This window comes from Antechinus flavipes, chromosome 3 (assembly GCF_016432865.1).
Source record: "Antechinus flavipes isolate AdamAnt ecotype Samford, QLD, Australia chromosome 3, AdamAnt_v2, whole genome shotgun sequence".
Taxonomy (NCBI): Eukaryota; Metazoa; Chordata; class Mammalia; order Dasyuromorphia; family Dasyuridae; genus Antechinus; species Antechinus flavipes.
This window is the reverse complement of record NC_067400.1, coordinates 10,167,310-10,191,261: the sequence shown is the minus strand read 5'-3', so window position 1 is coordinate 10,191,261 and position 23,952 is coordinate 10,167,310. Positions and strand designations below refer to the sequence as shown.

Sequence of the window (23,952 nt, the reverse complement as noted above, 5' to 3'; positions counted from 1 at the left end):
ATTATTCCCTAAGATTCCTGCCATTCACCCCCCACTTTTCCCCAGCGGCTCAGCTGAGCTGACCTGTCTGTCCATCCACAACTCCCCAAGAGACTTCCTCCTCTTCCCTCCAAGACCTCCATATATCTGTATCTGTGTCTGTATCTATATCTATTTCTATATCTGTATCTGCTGTATCTGTATCTGTATCTATATCTGTATCTGTACAAATATACACACATATATGCACTTAGACAATATTATGTATATATTGTATATTATATATACAAGCACACATATGTAACATGTACATATGTATATATAGTATATATAATCTATTTGTGTGTGTGTATATATATATATATATCATATATAATCTATATCTACCTATCTGTATTTGTCATCCCAACAGCCAGTATATTTTGAAGCTTTGATGGCTTAAAAACTGCACTAAGAATTTTGAGATACTCTGTATAGAACACAAACATTTTATGAAGAATATATACCATCTATCTTCCCATATATAATATTTGCTGATAATCCCAGTCTTTGAAACCTACCTTTTATGATTAAAATTGTTTCCAGAATAAAATCTTATTACATAATCATCTTCATTCAGATACCACAAGCAAAGAAGCCTTGCCAATATCCTCAAATAGCCACTTGTCAATTTGGAAGGAAAGGAGATCGATAACTAGATCTATCAGACAATTTCCAACGTCATCAGTAGGTTCCTTCTTAATTTGTATAACACTTTAAAAATTATTAAGGAAAAAGTCATCCCAAATGGGACAAACATCATACAATGTGATTTTTAAAAAATTTTAATTATTTGTGAAGCTAAAATAGACAATCAGTCTTATTATTATTGTCATTATCTCATTATTTACATCTTTTTTGATGAGGTTCATATAGAAATGGTCTCATTCTTTATTCTTTTATTTTTAGTGTGCTATGGAGCATTGTACAGACAGATAAAATAACTATTTAATAATTGAATAAAAGTATTGGGATACAAGTGCATCCTCTCTAGGTCCACTGAAATCATTCTTGGTAAAACTCCAGCAGCAGAAAGAACAAGGATGATGTGTTCCTCATTTCACACATTTCCTAAGATCATAGTACTAGGGCTCGGAGGCCCTTAGTGGTTTTCTGTTCATCCCCATGGGCAACCCCCTGGCACAGCTCTCATGCCCACTGGAGGGGGTAGATACAAATTCTCCTCTCTTGTCCTGCCCCTTCACACTGTGCCCAAGTAAAGTGGTTACAGTCACTTAGAAGAGAGCCCTTCATTCTAGTACAAGGATGTGGAGGTGTTGAGTGTCAAACAAGTGATAAGCTTAGGGCGTTTCTGCCCATTAGCCACCACCTCAGACTGAATGCACTCTCTTTGGTCCCTTAGGACCACCCCGAGATGCGTGAGTAATGCAAAGAGATGGGTGAGTTTCAACACCAGGAAAATACTTCCCACCAATTGGAGTTGTCTATGAATGCAATGGGTTGCTTTGGAAGGCAGCAGATTGCCTCTCATTGGAGGGATATAAGCAAAGGGGAGTCTAGTTGGGAGAGGGGGCTGTAGGGAGGTCACCTGTCCCAGTGTCTAGAATAGTGCAAGCACATAGTAGGTGCTTTCTTGAGTGATGGACATCTTCCAACTCCGAGATGCTGGGATTCTACAAGTGCAGACATGTCAAAGAGACCATGGATGAGCTGTTCTTCATAAGCCTTAATTGTGGCAGAATGAAAAAAATCACCTACCTAGTCTCCTAATCCTTTCCTGTTTCTCTTGGAAACAGCTTGCTTTGTTTGTTTGATGTTTCCTCAGTAGATTGGAAGCTCCCTGAGGGCTTATTAAATATTAATAGTCGTAGGGCTTAATAAATATGGATTGATTGATAGCTATTCACAGACCTGATCCCTTCTCAAAATGAGCGTAGTTGAGACACGGACCAAGATTTCTCTAAGAAAAGCCTTCAGTCTGAGGGTAACCCCAACAGCCACCAAAGCACCTTTGTCTTTGGGACCCCAGGGTCTCTCTTAGGAGACACGATCCCACGGCCACGCCCTTGAAGGATGCCAGTTGTACTTGACGGACGTGACTCAGAGAGCCAGGTTCGTACCAGGCTCAGTCAGGTCAGATCCTCGAGTCTTATCAGAGTTTTACTCCACACCAGGGTATGAGGCTGACCTAGTTCATTACCCTTTGGTTATATTTTGTTGTATCTGCTGTGGACTGAGCCCTCTGTCCAAAACAAGTTATTGTGGAGCTACTGGGGCCCAATGGGGCAGCTCAACTCATTTCTTTTCTGCCTTTGTTGCCAAGAAGAATGATCTTTGGACTGAAAAGGCATTACAAAATAACTAATAGAGAGTTGATAGACAAAAAGTAAAGAGAGAATAGGAAAGCGTCCAGCTGTCCTCAGGTCACCTAGCCCAATTCAACTCTGGTCACTGGTCTTGAAAAACATGGAGGTTATCATTATTGAACCATGCTTAACCATTTCTGAAAAATCCTGGAAAACTGGGGTGTTGCCACAGGTTTGGAGAAGACAAGAGACTGTCCCAATTTTCAGAAGAGGAAAGAAAATTGAGACCATTACCATAAGTCCATGAGCTTGATGTTGACTTTTGGCAAAATTTTAGAAGGTATTATTAGAAGGGTGGTTGATGAAATTCTAGAAAAGGAAATAGTGACCATAAGGAACCAGCCACCAGATCATCCCAAATGAACTTTATTTCCTTTTGGGACGAGGATATTAACAGGGGAATCCTATCACCAAGTCTTCATGCTGTTCTAATATAATAGGTAGAGAGCCTTGGACTCAATGGCAGGTCAAATACTTGGGATTAATGGAATGGTCAGACAACTCTCATAAGACACTACTACACTCATGATTTAATGACTTTGGAAGGAAGTTTCCAGGATCTTGATTGACCCTTGTGCTCAGCCCTGGGCTGTTCGGTCTTCTTGCCGAAGGCTTGTTTGAAGACCATAGTTTGAGGAGGCTTTTTAGATTTGTAGATGAGACAAAGTGGGAAGAACACTTAACCTACTACATGATGGTTAATGTCCAAAAAGATCCGGAGAGGCTAGAGCTCTGGGCTGCACTGAAAAAGATGAAACCAATCGGCCAACAAGTACTTCCTAAATGTCTGTAACGTACCAGAAGTGGCCAAAAGGGATCAAGGCACAGACACAATCCGGTTCTAAAAAATATCACATTCACAGATGGGGCTCTGGGGCGTGCTGTGACTAGCCAGGAGTTCAGGAAAGGGGCCCCAGAAGGCCACCAGCTGAATAGGAGTCCACAGTGTTATGTGGAAAAAGCCAATGCAATCTTGGACAACGTATGCAATGAACGGCATAGCCAGACTGAGCTGGTAAAAGTTCGATTTAATGAGAGGCTCCCCTTAATTTAATGAGAGGCTCCCCTCTCAATGTACACGGACACACTTTTAAGTTTAATCGCCATTTCCATCGCTTTCCAAAGTCTAGACAATCAGCAAACTGTAAATCGAGATCCGGTTTGTAGTTTGCTGATGTCCAAGCCGTCAGTGATCACTCTGAAAATTTAATAACTGACTCTCGGAGTCAGTAGGAGCTGACTCTAGCACACCCTAGGGCAGAATTTCCAGGAAGAACTTGGTGATCGTCCCACTGCCCTCTGCTCAGGTCAGACCTGATCAAAAGCCCTGGGTTTAGTTCGGGACACCAGAGTTTCAGAGGGTCACTGACAAGCTGGGTAACCGTTGTTTCATATTTGCAAAGCACTCTAAATATACGCTCTCTTCTAACCTTCTTGCAATAGGTGCTATTGCCCTCATTTTAAAGGCTCCCACAGCTAGAAAGTGTCCTTGGCAGCTTGGACTTGGGTCTTCCTAATTCTTATGTTTGTTGCTTTCTAAGCATAGTCCAGGACAGAGAGGTGAGGTTTCCTCTGGTCTCTGCTTTAGCCGGATCACAGCTGTGAAGGACTTCTTTATAACTTGGAGAAAGCCAGCAGGCAACAGAACTCGGTTTGCAATTGGACATCCCTACTCCTAGCCCAGGGTCCTGTCCGTTAGAGCCACTGTCCTCGGCACAGAGGAGCTCCAGGTCTCCATTTGAAAAGAAAAAAAATATGCTTCTGATGTGACTTTGAGCACAGAGGTATTTTTATAAAAATGCTTCCAGAATATGCTCTTCAACAAATGAGATAATGTATGGAAAGCATTTTGGCAAAGTAAAAATACTGCAGAAGCGCCAGCTTTTGTTGTTAGCCTAGTTAGCATTCTTATTAGCATGACTTATTTCACAAAATAAAAGGCAAGAAAATGACCTGGAGTCAAAATCACCCTCCAGTCCAAGAGCCATCATCCTCCGAAGGAGACGAAGCCCTCGGATGGAGACGAAGCCCTGGGATGGAGACAGTGCTCTGAGATGGAGATGAAGCCCTGGGATGGAGACGAAGGTGTGAGATGGAGACGAAGCCCTGGGATGGAGACGAAGCCCTGGGATGGAGACGAAGCCCTGGGATGGAGACAGAGCTCTGAAATGGAGATGCAGCCCTGGGATGGAGATGAAGCCCTGGGATGGAGAAGAAGCTCTGGGATAGAGAGGAGGAAAGTCTGGGGGAAAGTGTATGAATAAAGCATCGAAAACAAATCTAAAAGAGAACAGAGGGAAGTTCCAAAGGAGGCAGAGATAAGCAAGACTACAAAACAACTATCTACTAATCTAGAATGAAAGAGAGACTGTCTATGACATAACTGATCCTCTTTTTTCTGAAGTTGCTTTATATGGAAAAATCCTCTTTTTTCTGTAGTTACTTGTATAGGAAAATATGGAAATAAATTGTATATGGAAATATGGAAATGATGTTAAAATTTGAAATAAATTTTTTAGAAAAAGGAAAAAAACATAAACATAAAATGAATACTAAGTTTGGGACCGGATGGACTGGGTTTGAGTTGTGGGGCTCCCGTTTCCTTCTTTGTGATCTTGATTGAACATGTCAAGTTCCTTCCATGGCCAAATGAAAGCATTAGATGAGATGCCCTCTTGTTGATCTGCCAGCTCTAAATCTCAGCCCTCTAATCCCGCCATGATGTCTGCAGTTGCTCAAAATTATATAAGTTTCCTTAAAACAAAATCAATATTAATTTAATTTTGTCACTCTAGTAAGCAGCTTCATAAGGATGTGTGTGCTTGTGTATATGTGAGCGTGTGTATACAAGCTCAGTCCTGGCTGTGGGCTCTGCTTATGGAACAATAGTCACAAATTACACAAACGCTAAGGTTCTAGAAATATAATTTAAGTACAATATAATGACAGGAAAGTTCTAATGGACCTTTTATTGGGAAGGATTGCTCTCAATGGACTTTTTATCACGTGAGCAGGATGGGGAGTTTTTTTCCTATTGAAATGTAGTTATTTCTTACATAAATTCTTAATCAGGATTGCCTGAACATTTAGCATCATTGTGTAGCTATCAGATAATCAAAACATATAAAAAACGTAATCCTTGTAAGGGTCTTTGTCACTTAATAAATGTTTGCACAATCTAATCCAAAAAAATAACAGTAAGGCTCTCATGTCAATTTAAATGCAAGAAATCCCTAAGAGTAAAGTTAAATTATATTTTTGGTTTTGGTTTTTAGGATTTCCCCTCTTCTTCCACCAAAATCCCACCAAGTTTGGTTTCTGGAAGCCATTATTAATGTGACCATGGCTGTTCCGTGGGGCTCCATCTTCTGCCCAGAAGACAGTTTCTTTCTGATCTGTACTTGGGCATCTTAGGAGCAGTCACAGCCTTGTTTTTCTCCTAGAAATAGGTTCAAGCCGCCTGGGGATTTAGTCTGCTCAAAGAGCCTGCCTGCCCACTTTCCTGAGGCTCTCCAAAGAGATTATGATCCAGCCCTCCCCAGATTCCTGTCATCCCCCCTGAAACCCCCTGTGACCCCAAATTCCTAGAATGGTGCCTTCTCGGGGGCAGAGCTTCCCTGCTTGTGGCAGTTTCCCGTTCAGGACCACGGCTCACCCCTCGCTTGATTTGCCTTTCTCTCTCTTCCACCCCTTCCCAGGTGCTCGATGCCGGTAACCTGGTGGTCATGCCGGGCGTCGTGGACTCTCACGTGCACATCAACGAGCCGGGACGCACGGCCTGGGAGGGATTCCACTCGGCGACCAGGGCCGCCGCCGCCGGGGGCATCACCACCCTGGTAGACATGCCGCTGTGAGTGCCCGGAGCGGCGGGGAGGCAGGTGGGCCGGGGAGGGCGCGAGCACGGATGGGAGGAAGGCGGATGGGCTTCAGAAAGGGATTGGGGGTGACAGGCCGAAGCATCGCCCCAAAGACCCCCACAAACAACTCGCAGGAGCCCAGCCCGTCTGCTCTCTTTGTGGTTACCAACATCCACGAGCTTTAGATTTAGAGCCAGAAGGGACCTAATCATCTGAGCTAATCTGCATTTTACCAATAAGGAATCTGGAATAATGACGATGATAATAACTATCATTTGTATCATGCTATATATACTATATATAGCTATATATATATACATGTTATATATACTTTATATTATATATAATGTGTATATCTGCATATATATGTGTATATATTTACATAATACATACATATGTAATTAAATGGAGGAGATTGGACAAAATGGCCTCCAAAGACCACCTCTTTCTAGGATCTCCATGACAGGATGACCCCAGGACCATCAGCTTCCAGTAACGAGAAAGGGCCCTGCTCGGTCCGTGGAGAGTCAGTGCACGAGCTCCCAGGACCAGCAGCTTCCAGTACCTGGAAAGGGCCCTGCTCGGTCCGTGGAGAGTCAGTGCACGAGCTCCCAGGACCAGCAGCTTCCAGTACCTGGAAAGGGCCCTGCTCGGTCCGTGGAGAGTCAGTGCACGAGCCCCCAGGACCAGCAGCTTCCAGTACCTGGAAAGGGCCCTGCTCCGTCCATGGAGAGTCAGTGCACGAGCTCCCAGGACCAGCAGCTTCCAGTACCTGGAAAGGGCCCTGCTCGGTCCAAGGAGAGTCAGTGCACGAGCTCCCAGGACCAGCAGCTTCCAGTACCTGGAAAGGGCCCTGCTCGGTCCAAGGAGAGTGAGTGTAGGAGCTCCTTCTCCCTGCTCCGGCTCAGTTAGCACCAGCGAGTGGCCCCCGCCTCGGAGCACAGAAAATCTCACAGTCCCGGCTATGTTTGCTCCTTCCTGGCCCCCGAATTTAGCACCTAGTTAGCGAGAACAGTGAGTACAAGTGGCGAATCCCGGGAGCCCGCTTGGGGCCGTGTTCACGCCAGGCACAAACTGCTCATTTGGAATTCTCTCCTGCCTGGATCGCTGTGGGTCCTGTGTGACTTGTGGTGGGGGGAGCAAACCCACGGTCTGAGGGGACCAGCGCCTCCCACCGCCCCCCCAGTACGGGCCAGTCCCCCTCCCGAGGAAGGAACCTCCTGTCCCCAGGACCTGGGCAGCCGCAGGCAGACGGACACACAGGGACGGCAACCTCCGGGTGTCTCTGAACTTTTATCCCCCTTAGGGGGTATCCCGCTTCCCACCGGGGCATCCTGTCGTTTGAGTTGACAAGGAGACGAGATGCTATTTCTGTTCCCCATTGGGGGGTCTCTGTTCTGGGGCCACGGCCTAGTGCGAGATTCAGCCCAGAGCCAGGGGCTTCCACGGCCGGGCCAAGCTTCCCGTCTCCTGGGCTGGAGACCCCGGCTGGGTTCTTGAATACGGACGCTCCCCTGTTGGCCCAGGAAAGCTCCTGGAGCCTTCCAAGGCTTGGGACTTTAATCCCAAAGGGGAGAGCTTCAAAGGGAGAGCGGGAAGACTCGCGGGGACAGGAGGCAGTGCCGTCAGGGCAGCCAGGAGGCGATTAGAACTGGACCTCCATTCCAGTCCCGCTGTGAGACCCGAGCAGGGCACCTGCCTTATCTCCGGTTCCTTTCTGTAAAATGGGGATAACGAGGATAACAACCACCCCAGCCTATGCACTTTAAGGCCCAATGTATGTGGCCACTGTTCCTGAGTGATCCTGCTCCTTAACCGCTGTATGCTGGCGGAGGGATGGGGAGGAGGGTTGGGGAGGAAGGGTGGGAGAGGAAGGATAAGGAGGAGGGATGGAGAAGAGGGATGGGAAAGGGGATGAGGAGGAGAGGTGGGGAGGAGTGAGAGCGAAGGATTAGGGGGAAGGGTGGGGAAAGAGAGGTGGGGAGGAGGAGGGGCAGGGAGGAGGAAGCTCAGCTGTACAGAACCACAAGAGCCAGCGTCCCAGAATCCCAAGCTCAAAGGAGCCTTGAAGGTTACTGGCCTAACTCCCACCTGCCCGGGAACCCCCGTAAGGCAGTCCCACTAGTGGCTGGCCGGCCTCTGCTTGAAAGCCTCAGTGAGGTCTGGGTGCCAGGTCCTGGGGTTCTCATTGCTCTCCCTTTCATTAAGCCTAAATCTGCCTCTCTGGGATCCCCCATCCCCCTCTTCCATTTCGTCAGGTTCTGCCTCGATTCCAAACAGAGCAAAGTCAATCCCTTGCCTGTGACAGCTTCCAGATCCTGGAAAACGGCTCCCATGGACCTTCCCTCCCCTCCCTGCCACTTCTGGATAATTCAGTCTAATCCCCTGCATTTACACAGGCAGCTGTAACCAGGGATGCACTGAATAAAATCCTTCTGTATACACACACTCACACTCACACACACACTCACACCCATACACACTCACACTCACACACACTCACTTTACACACATTCACACTCACACACACACGCACACTCACACTCTCTCACACATTCACACTCACACACACACGCACACTCACACACAGTCACAGACACACAGACACACACACACTCACACTCACACACACACATTCCCACTCACACTCACACACACACACACTCACACAAAGTCACAGACACACACACACTCACACTCACACACACACACACACTCACACACAGTCACAGACACACACAGACACACACACACTCACTCACATACAGACTTTTCTTCCCTTGGTTCTCCAGAGAAGCTTTTATCCATCGCTGCCTTCTTTTTCTGAAGCTCTTTTTTGGCTTTTGTGTGGTGGAGAAAAAGAGCATTTTCTCAGAAAAAACGAACTGAATGGAACCTGCTAGGGATGAAGGCAGCACCTTAGAGTCCCCCCTCTCCCTCCCTTTTAATCCCGGGCTTTGGAGCTTTGTGGACAACAAAATCTTCAGGCAAAGCTCTGCCTGAACCTGCCCCAGGGGCCTGCAGCTCCTCCCCAGGGGCCTGCAGCTCCTCCCCAGGGGCCTGCAGCTCCTCCCCAGGGGCCTGCAGCTCCTCCCCAGGGGCCTGCAGCTCCTCCCCAGGGGCCTGCAGCTCCTCCCCAGGGGTCTGCAGCTCCTCCCCAGCTGCTCTTTGGGGCTGCTCTGGAACAGCAGGATCTGGCCCTTGGCTCCCTCTCTCAGGGACTTCCGGAATTACGCGTGAGCCAACACTGCCCTCTCCTGGGGAGCATCAGTTGCAGAGGCCGGCCAGTCCACCTGGCACTTTACAGATGGGGAAACTGAGGCCCAGGGAGCCGAGGCGACGGGGAGTGCCTGTCAGAGCTGGGATCTGCAAACGGGCCTTGGTTCCAAGCCCAGCTCTCAGGCCCTGGAGCCGTGATGTCCTCCAGGGAAGAGGGACTTGGAAGCTTCCGACGGGAGATGGGCACCCGGAGCTTTGTTTGCTAAACTTCCCGCAGTGATTCCTCTGAGGGCAGGAGAACACCCCGCCTGCAGTTGGTCCCTTCGCTGCCACCTTAAATGCTCCTTGCCCAGGGGTTCTCCTCATCCTCTCCCTCCATCCCTCCCACAGCCTTTCAGGGCCGCCCCGTCTCCCAGAGGTCACAGGGGCCCCGGGTTCTCCCGGAGCTCGCAGGGGCCCTTGAGTTCTCCACACTGAGGACCTCCCCACCACGGAGAGCTCCCCCAGCCGTGGGGAGGAAAGCCCCCTCACCGATTTCTCCTCCTCTGCAGGAACTGCCAGCCCCCGACCACCACCTTGGACAACTTCCACAGCAAGCTCAGGGCGGCCAGGAGACAGTGCCACGTGGACGTGGCCTTCTGGGGTGGGCTGGTCCCTGGGAACGCTGTGAGTAACTGGGGCCTTCGCCCTCTTAAGTCCAGTCCCCCCTCAAACCCTCAGAACAAAGCCTGGAGGAGACGCTCCCGCAGACCAGCCAGTTACAGCGTCTGCCCCGCAGCAGGGGGGACGCTCAGTGCCAGCAACACAAAGAAAGGCAAAGCCAGGAGTTTCCCCTCCAGAAACCCACCTGCTGATGGGGCAGCAGATAACCAAGCAGGAACCAAGGGTGTGCAGTGGGGAGATGAGCTCAGAGGGAAGGTGCTGGGAGGGGGCACTGGGACAGGCTTGAGCTGACTCTGGAGTCCAAATGTCTGTCCAACCGACCAACACGTCCATTAAGTTCTTATTCTAGGCCGGGTCTTGTGCCGGTACTTCAGACCCCTGCCCTCCGGACGCTCACATTCTACCGGGTTTGGTCTCCCCGGACCCCCTGCCCCGACCTCACTTCTTCCCACAGACGCCCTTCCACCAACTCTTCCTTTTCCTCACTGCTGTTGTTTTGAGGCAATTGGCCTTTAAGCAACTCATCCAGGGTCATGCGACTAGTAAGTATCTGAGACCTGATTTGAGTGTGAGTCCTCTTGACCCCAGGCTCAGGACTATGTCCAGGAAGTTTTTAATAACGACAATGACGACGACGACGATTTCTGCAGTTCAACAATATGTGACTTCAGGGGTCTCGAGCAAGAGTTCTTAACTCTTTGATAAGTAAATTTCAAAATAATTGATTTTTATAAATTCACATGTTTTATTTTATGCTTTTAAAACCATTCTGAAAAGGGATGCATAAGTGGATTGTGGCCAAAGGAATCATCCCAAACCCGCATGTACATACACATGTGCACACACACAGACGCAGACTTAAGAACTTCCGATCTTGGACCAGTATTGATCATGCATTAATTAAGCACCTACTGTGTGCCCGACGTTGTGCTAACTATGAAAGACACAAAGAAAGGCAAAAACATGGTTTCTATCTTCAAGATAAAGAAAGAAAAAATCCTGATTGCCAAGAAATTCTTTCCCCTATGATTTTAGTGCAGCAGCTCTCAAACTTTCTGCTCCTAAGATCTCTCTATGTCCTTAAATATTGAGAACTTCAAAGAGCTTTTGTTTAGATAGCTCATATCTATTCATATTTATCATGTTGGAGATTAAAATTAATATAATTTAAAATATTGGCTAATTATTACTTTTATTATTATTATTAGTCTTATGTGTTTCATATATAATTTTTATAATATATTATATTTTTATATACTAATATATAATTTTTATATATTTTATATATTAACATATTAATTTATTAATGTTATTATATATTATAATTATATATGTTATTATATCTAAATAATATATTAAGATTATTATATATTATTAGATTAACTTAGAATAACAAGAAATTATATGCTCGTACCAGTAACATTTTCATGAAAACTATATTAACCAAAACAAATAATAACCAAAAAAGTTAGTGTCTAAAATTCACCAATTCCAACAAATTAGTGAAAAGAATAACATTATTTTAATAGTTTTGCAAATATCTCTAATGTAGGGCTTAATGGATGACAGCTAGATTCTCATTTCTTCTGTATTGGTTGCCTCACACAGGTAGACAGTTAAAAAAGGAAGGAGAGGGCAGCCGGGTGACGCAGTGGACAGAGAGTCAGGAGGACCTGAGTTCAAATGTGGGCTCAGACACTTAACACTTCCTAGCCGTGTGACCCTGGGCAAGTCACTTAACCCCAACTGCCTCAAGGGAAAAAAAAAGTACTGGCAAATAACATCTTCGTATTATTATGCAAATAACAGCACATCTTTTGTGGCAGTTGTCTGGTAGACAGTTAAAAGACTAAGAACCATGTGCTCCAAGCACCATATGCTCATTGCAAATCTCAGCCTGAATGGAGCAGAGAAAATGGCAGATTTTGGAAGCCCAGAAAGCCCCCGTATTTGTTCCCCAGCCCTGACCTGCGTAGGCCCCTCGGAAACGTCGCATGATCAGATGCTACATCAGGGTTGGCGCTGGGAGGGCCCCTCCAGAGCCGGGGCTTGAGGCTCTCTTCTCTCCCGTCTCTTTCAGGATGAGCTCAGACCCATGATGGCGGCCGGCGTGCCGGGCTTTAAATGCTTCATGATTGACAGCGGGGTGAAGGAATTCCCCCATGTCAGCGTCCGGGATCTGCACGCGGCCATGAGGGAGCTGCAGGGGACAGACTGTGTGCTTCTGGTGAGTGCCCCCGGCTGCCCGCTGCTCTCTCCCTCTTTATGGGCTGAGGGGGTGACCCATGCACTCAATGGGATCTGCTCATTCAACACATAGACCAGAAATGGGAGGAACTCCGAGATCCCTGTCCTTCCCTTCCCTAATTTTATTTATTTATTTGTTTGTTTGTTTATTCATTTATTTATTCATTTGTTTATTTGGTTGTTTGGTTGAGGCAATTGGGGTTAAGTGACTTGCTCAGGGTCGCACAGCTAGGAAGCGTTAAGTATCTGAGACCATATTTGAACTCAGATCCTTCTGACTTCAGGGCCAGTGCTCTGTCCATTATGCCATTGAGCTGCCCCCCCCCCCCACACACACACACTATAAAATTTTCTAAGGCATTATTGAAAGTTAGTGTCTAAAATTCACCAATTCCAGCAAAACTGTGTGGTCACAATAGGTTGTATAATAATAATAGCGTGCACTTATATAACGCCTACTGTATACCAGACACTAGGCTAAGTGCTTTACAAATGTCTCCTACAAACAGCCCTAGGAGACAGCTGCTGTTCTCACCTCCCTTCTATGGTTAGGAAAGGGAAGCAGACAGGAGCTGAGGGACTTGCCCAAGATCACGCAGCCAGTAAGTGTGTGAGGCTGGATTTTTTCTGACTCTAGGTTTGGCCCTTTAACCAGCATCCGGCTGCCTCTAAATTTGGAAAGGACTGGGAGGGGGCCGGTGACCAGATCAGGGGAGCCGTGTGAGTCCCGGCTCAGGGTCCCGGGGAGACGAGCAGAGTGCGCAGCCCCCCAGATGCACAAGGGTGGGCTGACGTCAGACGACCCCCACGGTCTCTTTCAGCCCCCTCCCCTCCCCCCAGGCAAAGACAGACGCAAAGCGCCAGCCCTGAGCCCAGAGCCCATGTTAATGTCCTGTCCTCTGGTCACTTTCCCACAGTTCCACGCAGAGGAGGAGTTGGACGTGGGGAAACCTGTCGGCGGAGGTGAGCCCCAGGGACCCGCTTCCCTTGCTGCTAACTTGCGCAATTTTACCATCGTTCTATTTTATTCCTGTATTCCTATTGTTATTATTAATTGCCGCTATCACTGCTCTGGGGAAAATTAAAGTTATTGGGGTGAGGGAGGAAGGAGGAGCAGGGCTTGGTTTATTTCCCTTCTTCCGGATTTCTTCTGGCCGGTGGCGAGAGTAACACTCTAGAACATGTGTGTTTTTGTTGTTGTTGTTGTTGTTGTTTTGTTTGTTTGTTTTTCAGTTTCCTCATCTTTATTTTTTTAATAATTTTTTATTGACAAAACCCGTGCCAGGGTAATTTTTTACAGCATTATCCCTTGCACTCGCTTCTGTTCCGATTTTTCCCCTCCCTCCCTTCACCCCCTCCCCAAGACGTCAAGCAGTCCTTTACATGTTAAATGGGTTACAGTATATTCTAGATACAATCTATGTGTGCAGAACCGAACAGTTCTCTTGTTGCACAGGGAGAATTGGATTCAGAAGGGAGAAATAACCCGGGAGGAAAAACAAAAATGCAAGCAGTTTATATTCATTTCCCAGTGTTCTTTCTTTGGGTGTAGCTGCTTCTGCCCATCCTTGATCCATTGAAGCTGAGTTAGATCTCTTTGTGGGATATCTTTGAATCATCAAAATGAACCAAATCATATCAAGGGGCTGTCGCTGCAAAGCCGAATGCCAAACCGAAAAGACATTGAATGAGTTTCCGCTGGAAACACATTCATGGCATGTTATGGGGAAATAAAGGTAGAGGAGAAGATTTGCTTCTGAGCTGAACGACTTTTCTGAGGATCCATGTAACCCGTCACATCCCGGGCAATGGGTACTTGGCTTAGGATGCGGTTAAGGATCCCAGCCAACCCTTCCTCCTCCTCACCCGTTCCTCTTGGGGTCTGGAGGTGGAGTCTAGAAGGTTAAGCCTTCAGAGCTGCCCTTGGATAGACGGTGTTTCTGCTGTCTGAGGACGGGCTGCCCTAAAGTTGGGGGGCTCATCGCCCCAAGACTGGGTCCCCGATTTGGTCCAGAGCAACTCATGGAACTCCATCCCCTAAAAGAGGATGTATTCTGTGTTACTGGGGTGATTTTTGCTCCAATCAAATCACAGCCCTAGTGAGGAGGTTCTTGAGAGGGCAGCGTAAATCTCCTGGACTTGGAGTCAAAGGCCACAGGCTCAAATGCTTCCTCTTGTTTCCTGAGGGATGTTAGGCCCAGCTTCCTCACCTGTAAAATGAATGGACTAGAGTGGACTAGAAGGCCCGGGCCTGGGGGATGCTTTCCAGTTTTTGATTTAGGTTTTAATTAAGTTTAGGGGCCGACTGTGTTTTAGGCACTGGGCAGACAAAGAAGTAAGAGATGATAAATCCAGGATGGTTGAAGAAATGGGCCCTTCCCTCTCATCCCAAACCAGAGTCAGATTGTTCCCGAGCCTTGCGGGGTCAGGACTCCAGATCCAGGCCAATCCAGGAGGCATTTATCGGAGCGTAGATTGAGAAGGGACTTGGGGACTCGTCCGGCCACTCCCCGACCTCTCACAGATAGGATCCACGTTGCAAATGGCTTTGTTCAAGATCCCCCATCGAGTAAGAAGTGCTTTGGATTGGAACCCGAATTTAGGACCCTGACCCCCTCTCCGACAGGGAAACGTACCTGGTGCCCCCAAGTCCTGAGGATGGAAGTTCCACGTAGGCGCCAAACAAACGGTGACCGTCCTCAGCACCACCTGGCTCCCACAGGCATCCCTGAGCTCGGGGCCGTGGGGCGCGGGTCCTCCAGAGGGTCGCAGCCTTTTCTCCCTTCGTTCTCTGTGTGCAGAACCCTCGGAGTACGGCACCTTCTTAGCATCCCGCCCCGACGAGATGGAGGTCAAGGCCATCCGGACCATCTGTGAGCTGTGTCTCCAGTATAAGTAAGTGGGAGAGCCCAGTCCCAGGACTGGAGGGACTGGGGGGGGGGGGAGGAGAGGGGAAGCAGGTATCAGGGAAGCTCCAGCTTCTCCGGCGGCTGGAAACGCCTCCCCCACCATTGTCACCGTCCATCTCTTTAAACATGGTGTGTGTGTGTGTGTGTGTGTGTGTGTGTGTGTGTGTGTGTGCAGAGCTGGAGATAGAAATGCACATGAACTCCCCCGTCGCCCCCATCAGATCATAAGCTCCAAGAAGTTATCAGTGACGTTGTGTCCAGAGAAAACAATCAGCAAATTAAAGTCTTGAGATACACCACAGGGGGACTGGATGGGAAAAAATGGAGACGTCGAGGCTGGGAAAGGGAAGCTTCAAGGGGAGGCGATTGTCTAATATTCCATTATCTGGAAGGAGGCTTCAGTTTGTGTTTCCTGATCCTGGACAAACTCCGACTCTGTACCTTCCGGCCGTGTCCACTTGTCCTGTCCTGTCCGAGCTAGCTGGGGGAGAGCGGGCAGCCCTGGGAGGCGGCGGGGGCCCTGACTCAGCAGAGGCTCGGCCCCCTCGGGGAGGCTCTAGGAGACGTTCCTGTCTGGCCGTGACTCGGGCGGGATGGACGCCGGGCTCCCTTCCACCTCTCGGGTTCTGGCCGCCCCAGGCCCACTTCCCGCGGCCTCGTGGGCTTATTAATGAGCGAACCCGGTTTTGTTCTGCGGTTCCGTGTCCCAAGGGCCAGCCTGGCTCGGGGCAGCGTTGGAGTCTGACGATAGTTGTCCTCGCGGAGCATCAAATGGTGTCCTTGGGCTGGGGGCTCCTCTGCCTGGGAGGGGGACGGTGAGCCAGCCCTTCCGCAAGGATCCAGGGAGGAGCGTGACTGAGGCACAGACTCCGCGGCCAATGGCGCCATCCTGAGCAGTTTGCAGCGCGCGTTGTGCGATGGCGGAGTCCCCCGTCTTCCTCCCCCTCCCCGCTCCCAAGCCAAGAAAGGAAACAAGGATGGGCAAAGTGGGAACAGCCTCCGGGACAAACCCGTCCTCGCCTCAGGGACGTCAGGGGGGAACGCAGAGGCTCGCGGACTTGGAACCCCCAGGGTCGTTAGAAGCACTGACTTTCCAAACCCCCCGCGGTAGAGTCAGCCGGGAATTAGGGTCTTCGGGCTCCGTTGCCTCAGCCTCGCACAACGTAAGGGACGTGACTGACGGGCCGCGGCCGTTTCTGGGGGAGTCCCCCCCCAGCCTCACGGACTCCTTGTCTGTGGCTGCCGGCCGTCCCAGGCCCTTCTCTGCAGCCTCTAGCACATCGGCGCCGGACTTGGCTCAGTCCTTAGTGCTGGGGATGCAAAAACACGCGTGGAAACCGTCCCCGCCTCTCCCGCACGCAGACGGTCATCCCCGGCCGAGCTGGAGAAGTGAGAGGGGACGGCCCCTGCCCGCAGGAAGCTGCCCTTTAATGGAGGGAGGGGGCGGGGAGGAAATCTCTCACCCCCTCTTTCCCTCCATAATAGGGTGAGGTGCCACATCGTTCACCTGTCGAGTGCCCAGGCCCTGCCAGTCATCCAGGAGGCCAGGAGGAAGGGGGCACCGCTCACCGTGGAGACCACCCACCACTATCTCTCCCTGGAGGCTTCGGGGGTGCCCACCGGAGGCACCCAGTACAAGTGCTGTCCCCCAATCAGGAGCAAGAAGAATCAGGTGACATGTGGCGACCTTCTGGTGGGTGGGGGGGGGGGAAAGGGGAGGAGGAGGGAGGAAGAAGAGGGGGAGGGGGACCGGAGCTGTGATTTCACCTGGGAGAGAGCTCCTTGACCCAGCCGTGGGAGTCCCTTTTCTTTACCTGAGAGCCCTAGAAAGTTGCCTAAAGCCTCAGGAGCTGAAGGAGTCTCTGGGACCCGACCCGTGGCCAGTGGGTGCCGGAGGCAGCCCGATTTCCTGTCCCTGTCCGCCACTGACCGCTTCCCCTAAGGATCCGCTGCGTTATATTAAGGCCCTTTCAGAGGCGGAGAAATCCGGCTCCATCAGCGCAGCTTCTGCCTTTGTCCTTGTGGCCAATGGGTTAGCGACTAAGTGAGATAATATGGGGACGTGCTTGCAAACCCTCAAGCACATAAAATTGCCAGAAATGAGTTTGCCTTAATATCTCTGCAATCGTCTGGGGGGCCCTTCTCCCTCATAAGGGGCCTGCGACCTATTCTCCAGGCAAGGTGCCCGCGCTGGGAGCTCCCGGCTCCAGGAAGAGGCGAATTTTGGGGAGGAGAGACTCTATACTGAGGGAGTCAGGGGCCAGAAAGTGGGCCCTTCCCTCCCGGAGCTCCCCCCTTCCCTCCCGGAGTGCCCACCTTTCCTCCCAGAGCGCCCCCCTTCCCTCCCGGAGCGCCCCCCTTCCCTCCCAGAGGGTCCCCCTTCCCTCCCAGAGCTCCCACCTTTCTTCCCAGAGTGCCCACCTTTCCTCCCAGAGCACCCACTTTCCCTTCCGGAGCTCCTACCTTCCCTCCCGGAGCGCCCCCCTTCCCTCCCGGAGCTCCCCCCTTCCCTCCCAGAGCGCCCGCCTTCCCACCACTTCCTGGGGATTCTAACCGGGTGTCTCCGCCTCTCAGGATCAGCTGTGGGCGGCCCTCCAGAAGGGGGACATTGACCTGGTGGTCTCGGACCACTCGCCCTGCACGGCAGACCTGAAGCTCTTGGACAGTGGCGACTTCCTGCGGGCCTGGGGCGGCATTTCCTCCTTGCAGTTCGGTAAGGGCCCTTGGGAGCTCATCCTGGCGGGAGCCCAGGGGAGGCTGCTTCCCAGGGGACGAGAGCTATGGCAGAATTGACAAGAGCTGGAGGATCAGGCTGGGGAGGGGGCGACTTTGGGCCTGTTTTCCCACCTGTGAAATGGGGGAAGAGGATGGGCCTCCCACGTCTCCGCTCTAAGCGTGCAGAGCGGGCCCTCCTCCCGGGGCCTCTTCCCTTTTCGCTCAGCCAGCGTGCTGGGATGGAGGGGGCTTACGAGCCCCCGCTTCAGGCTCCCCGGCAGCTGCTCCCCAGGCCCCTGACGGCGGCGCGCTGCCTGCTGCTGCCTCTGCGAGGGGAACATTGGCAAGTTCGTGGCAGTCTCTGCCAGGGCCGACGCAGCCCCGACTCCCTCTGGTAGATGTGACAATTCCAGGGGAAACCTTTGGAAGGCAAAATATCTCCCCAAGCGCCATCTCCCCAGCAAAAATCAGTGGAAAATTAGATGTGAAAGAGGCTTTTTTTTCCTGGAAACAAACCCTTTACCCTTGGGACCCTGGCGCGGGTTCAGAAGGAGCCCCTTCTGAAGCAACAACCTTAGCCCCCTTTTCTTGGAAATGGCTTTCGATTTTTTCTATTCCCTCATTTATTTTCATGCACTATCCCCCTCCCTCCTAACTGAATGGGAGCTCTTTGAGAGCAGCCGCCATGGAGGCACAGGGGGCTCCGGCCAAAGGCCTGTTCAGCCGAGTCCCTCCGGAAGCCTTCTCGTAGTCCGGGGGTTAGTCTGGCGTCACGTGGGGGACGGGGACCCTCCTGGCTGTGACCTCCCACCCCCCGCAGGACTCCCCCTTTTCTGGACCTCGGCCAGACTCAGAGGCTTCGCCCTTCCTGACGTGGTCAGGTTCATGTGCAAGAATCCGGCCAAACTCAGCGGGCTGGAGACACACAAGGGGTCCCTGAGCCCGGGGCAAGATGCTGACCTGGTGATCTGGGATCCGGACAAGGAGCTGGAGGTGAATAAGGACCAGGATGTGCCGCCAGAGACGCACCGATTCTGGCTGGAGACTGTGGAGGGAGGGAAGAACCGTCAGAGCGGGCCCTCGGAGGCCAGGCGGGGGGCTGGAAGGCCCAGGGAGGGGGGCATTTATACGGGGCCTTGGGAGGTAGGAGCTAAACAGGGGAGCCAGAGGTGGGAGAACTTACATGAGTACGGGGAGCCCCAGCAGCGCCCCAGGGGAGGCCCCGGGCCCCCCCTTCTGTCACAGTGGGACTCTCTTCGGAGTCAATTCCACAGGCGTTGGTGGAGTACTTAGTGTAGCCCGGTGGTGCAGGAGGGACAGGTCAGCTCACAGGCCGGTGCTGGGACCAGTGGCTGTAACCCTCGGGCTCCCATCGGCAGCGGGAGGAGGAGGTTGGGGAGCAGAGGTCTTAAGCTCACTTCTGACCAGGTTGAGTGGGGGGCGTTGGGGAACCTCGGGGGGGGGCTGGCCAGGAAGGGGGGGTCCAGGGCAGAGGAGGAAGCTCTGGGCACTCCCTCCGGCCAGATCCCCCCCCCCAGGGCTCCGGCGGGCTAATGGTCCTAATAGGGGAAAGCCTCTTCCCCTTTCCCTCCCCCCAGGATAGATGGGAGAGCTCGGAGATTGGAGCCTGAACACGTGTGTTCTTTCATTTCAGGTCAATGAGAGAATGATTCAGCACAAAAACAAGGTAGGGGGGTTTGATTTGGAGCAGGGGCTCCTGGGGCAGGTGGGGAGGGCGGTTCCCACCCGGGACCCTGGGCTTGGGGCTAGTGACTGTGGGGGCTGCTGCTCCCCAGCCGGGAAGGGAGGGAGATTCCCCTCTGGTTTCCCAGAACCTCAGGAAGGGACTTAGCAGGGACTCTGGGCGTGGAGCGTCATGCCTGAGATGGATCCAGAACCAGAGAGTAGGGGAACCGCCTGAAAGCTAACAAGGAAGGCCGTCCCCCTTTTTGTCCGGGGCTCCCCTACATTTCGCTGCGGCCTGGGCGTGGGGCGGGACTCTCCGAAGCGGGGACACGGCCCGGACTGGGCCAGGGGACACGGGGCGCTCGCTCTGCCCACGGTCGTGGCCCCGCGATTGTCCCGAGGGGGGCCCGGGAGCCCCCCAGAGCAGCCTCAGAAGGAGCTCGAGGAAACCTCCGGAGGAGGCCGGCCTTCTCACAGGTGTCTCCTTTCACTCGCAGCTGACGCCCTATCTAGGCTTCCGCCTTCTCGGAGAGGTTTTCGCCACCGTGGTCCGCGGCCACCTGGTTTACCTGAACGGGGAGTTCTCGCCGACGCCACGTGGGAATCTGCTTCTGGTGGAAAATGATAAACTCGGGGGGAAAAACAGCATCTGCTAGCTTTGCCAGGGCTCCGCTCGGGTGCCTCCTCCTCCAGGAAGCCCTCCCTGGCGCCGCAGGCCTCACTCCCGGCACAAATGTAACTTTGTACTCGGTATATTGTGAATCGCGTTATCTGCGTGCTCTTCCTCCGGCCTCACTCCTTGGGAGAAGAAGCTCCCTGAGAGCAAACGCTCGGTTTATGCTTTGTGTCATCCACACCTGGTATCCTGCGGCGATTAATAAATGCTCGCTGGGTCGCTTTGGACTGAATTCTTAGAGTCACATGGCCGTGACTCAACGTCCCAACACGCTAACAGCGCTGGCCAGAAGGGAAAAGGCGGGGAGGGGACGGCGTGATCATTGGGACCGATTCGAAAACTCCCCACTGCGGGCCACGGCTGAGGGCCAGGTGGGACGTGCTACGTGGGGCTCTCCAGGCAAGATGCTGAGAATCACCACCAAGGGGGACCTTCCCAAGGCCCGAGAAAGTTCCCTCTGCCCCCAAAGTGCCGCCCACAGGCCTGCAGATGTTCCAAGAGCTTTGTCTCATGTTAAAAGAGAAAATTCCCCCAGAATGGGAACGCCGGAAGCATGTGGGGAAGCAGCAAAGTACCGGGGGATGAAGGTTAGATCGGGGTTAGAGATTCCAGGGTAAATGCGGGGTTCCAGGTTCCAGGGCTAGATCTGGGGTTCCAGGTTCCAGGGTTAGATCTGGGGTTCTAGGTTCCAGGGTTAGATCTGGGGTTCCAGGTTCCAGGGTTAGATCTGGGGTTCCAGGTTCTAGGGTTAGATCTGGTTCTGGGGGCAAAACTCAGCTCGGTCACATCTCCTTCCCCCACTTGGGCCTCTGTTTCCTCATGTGAGGTGGGAGGAGCTTGGCCCAGATGGTGTCTCAGGCCCTTTGCAGAACGCTGTGGCTGATTCTCCATTTACACTTTGGGTGACTGAGCTCAGGGGCTTTTGATTATAGGGGAGAACAGCAGGCAGGCCCTGGGACCTGCGGGGAGACATGGGACCCCCTCTCGGGAAAGGGTTCGGCCACTGGCCATCGCGCCTCCGCCAGGTCCCACAGGTGGCTGTGACAGTGAGCCCCGAGCCGCTCCCACTTCCAAGAGCAGAGGGCCCTGAGAGGCAGGGCGGGCAGAGGCCGGAGACCCGGCCACACCGGCCCCAGCCTCCCACGGGGCTGCTGGGCGACCCCGGGCAAAGCTCCCCCCTGCTCAGGACCCCAGGGACCTTAGGCTGCAAACGGCAGAAACTGTTGCCCTGCATTCTTTGGGCTTGGAATCAGTGGTGACCCCAAGGCCGTTTCTGACCCAAAGAGGGGGATTCTGGGAAATACAAACTGACCCACTCTGGTCAAACACTGGTGAAGTGGCCCAAAGGGACTCTTTCTGGGAAAGGGGGAGGGCGTGGGGGGAGGCCAAAGGGAGGGAAAGGGAGAAGAAAAGGAAGGAGGAAAGAGCAGGTCATGGAACCAAAGCCCTGCCAGAGGGTGACCCAAGAACTAGAGGTTTCAAAGAACAGCAAATAAATAAACGCAGTTCTCTTGTCAGTGAAAACAAGAAAGAATTCTCCTTGGAGGCAGCTCGAAGTGCTTGGTTTCCTGGAATCAGGAGTAAGAGTTCAAATCCAGCCTCGGATACTTACTAGCTGTGTGACCCTGAGCAAGCAACTATCCTCTGTCTGCCTCAGTTTCCTCATCTATAAAATGGGGATAATAACGGCACCCACCTTTCAAAGTTGTAAGGAACAGATGATCCAATATTTGTTCAACACTTACACGGTCCCTGGTACATGGCAGATGCTTAAATAATGTTGTTCCTTGTCCCGCTCCTTCTCCCAACTTCATCTCATCCCTTGCATCCGCACGGTAGGAGTCCCACAAGTAGAAAGCATCATCTGGTTTCCCTGGGAAACCAAGGTAGAGAGTCGTTGAGCCGAGCACCCGCGTGAGAGGAGCCCAGGGATTCTGGCCTTGTTCTGGGTCCGGGTCCCCTTCGGTGGTCTGCGCTAGCCCGCGGAGCCCCTCTCAGAATCATGCTTTGTAATTTTTGTCTTCTAGTCATTTCACTTGTTCACATTTCGGGTTTTCTTAGCAAAGACACTGGAGTGATTTGCCGTTTCCCTCTCCGGCTCATTTTACAGATGGGGAAACTGAGGCAACCAGGGTGCCCGAGGTCCCCCAGCGGGGAAGTGTCTGAGGCTGAATTTGAACTCGGGAAGATGAGTCTTTTGGACTCCAGGCCTAGGGGGCTGTACTAGCATCTTATGCTTTTTAATCCAACAACAAAGCTCACGGGATGGCAAAGGAAACCGCGCCTGAGGAAAAACCTTATTAAAATGCTGGAGAAACAGTTCCCGGGCCTGGCCAAGAAGCCCCGTCCCTGTGGGGGAGACTGGCCTTCGCCCACCGGCTCCCCCATTTCCCAGATGCCCTCTAGTCAGAGTCTCCGGGCTGGTCACAGCTTCATTGGGGGTAGGGGAGGGGGCGGGCGCCTGCGTGTTTATCTCATGGGCTTCCTCCCTCCGGGGAGGCGAAAGCTCCAGCTCTGAGGAGGATGGGGGCAGGGATGGGGCCTTCTTCAGCTGCTCTGGAGCGGGCAGCTTCCTCCGTCTCCGCTCTGTTTGTTCCTGGCAAACACTGTGGCCGAGGGGAAGGTTCTGAACGTACTCAGGGCCTTGTTTAATGAGGACCCTCGGGCCTGTCAGCCGGGCAGGGAATCCGCATCCCCACCTTCTCCTAGGGGGTCCAGCCGGCTCAGAGAGGAAGGTGGGGAGGGGAGGCAGAAATCCCGTGTCTTGTTGGCCCCCAGAGACCCCACGAATAGCCGGGGGGTTCCCAAGAGTGCCCTGAATCCACCAGCAGGTACTGATGACCCACGGACTGTGTGCCGAGCACTGTGCTGGGCGCCTGGTGTCCTCCCCGTCCCAACTAGTACACAGGAGGCTTCCTCTGAAGAGCTCTGGCCTGGGAGCCCAGAGGCCTGGGTCCGATTTCCTGGGGCTTTCTGTGACAAGGACCAAAACCCAGCATTGGAGGGAGCTCAGCAGCCTGGCCAGGGCCCCCAGTAACAAGAGCCCTTCCAGCTGGTCTCTGCTCCGAGTCTGGAGGGTCCTCCGGCAGCCCTTATCGCTAGGAAGTTCCTCCTGACAGCCAGCACAGGCTTAAGGCCATCACCGACCTCTCCCGGGTCTGCCCTCTCCATCCTTCTCCGTGCCGGCCGTTCCAAGTCTTAAAGACAGCGAGGATGGCCCCCAGCCTCTGTTTTCCAAGCTAAACTCCCTCATTTCTCCCCCTGATCTTCACATGGCGCTGATTTAAGGAGCTCTCCCCGACATTTCAACGCCCTCCTCAAACCCTGGCACCCAGAACAACTAAGCGGCCAACTTACAAACACTCATCAAGCGCTTCCTCTGGGCCGGGCCTTGTGCTAAGCTAAATATCAAGCTACGGATCTGGTCCAATCCAGGTGGAGTAGAAAATGTCTCCCCCCAGTACTGGAAACCCCACTTACCAAGGAAACAAAAGCTCCGCTCCATCACCTGGGGCAGTACCAGAAATGACCATAACCAAGGAAACAAAAGCTCCAAGGAGCATCTCCACCGGCTCCATCACCTGGGGCAGTACCAGAAATGACCAAAACCAAGGAAACAAAGGCTCCAAGGAGCA

At 52.1% G+C, this 23,952-nt stretch overlaps 1 protein-coding gene across 1 annotated transcript; it reads left to right on the top strand.

Moving 5' to 3' along the window:
• The first annotated feature begins 1,393 nt into the window (after positions 1-1,393).
• On the top strand, positions 1,394-20,549 carry LOC127556968 (allantoinase, mitochondrial-like). The gene is made up of 12 exons (XM_051990474.1): positions 1,394-1,397; positions 3,209-3,360; positions 5,888-6,195; positions 9,973-10,087; positions 12,165-12,311; positions 13,249-13,265; positions 15,104-15,226; positions 16,726-16,912; positions 17,815-17,953; positions 18,776-18,948; positions 19,610-19,642; positions 20,139-20,549. The coding sequence occupies exons 1-12, from the start codon at positions 1,394-1,396 to the stop codon at positions 20,295-20,297; spliced, it is 1,557 nt and encodes a 518-aa protein (XP_051846434.1). The 3' UTR covers positions 20,298-20,549.
• Positions 20,550-23,952: the final 3,403 nt, after the last annotated feature.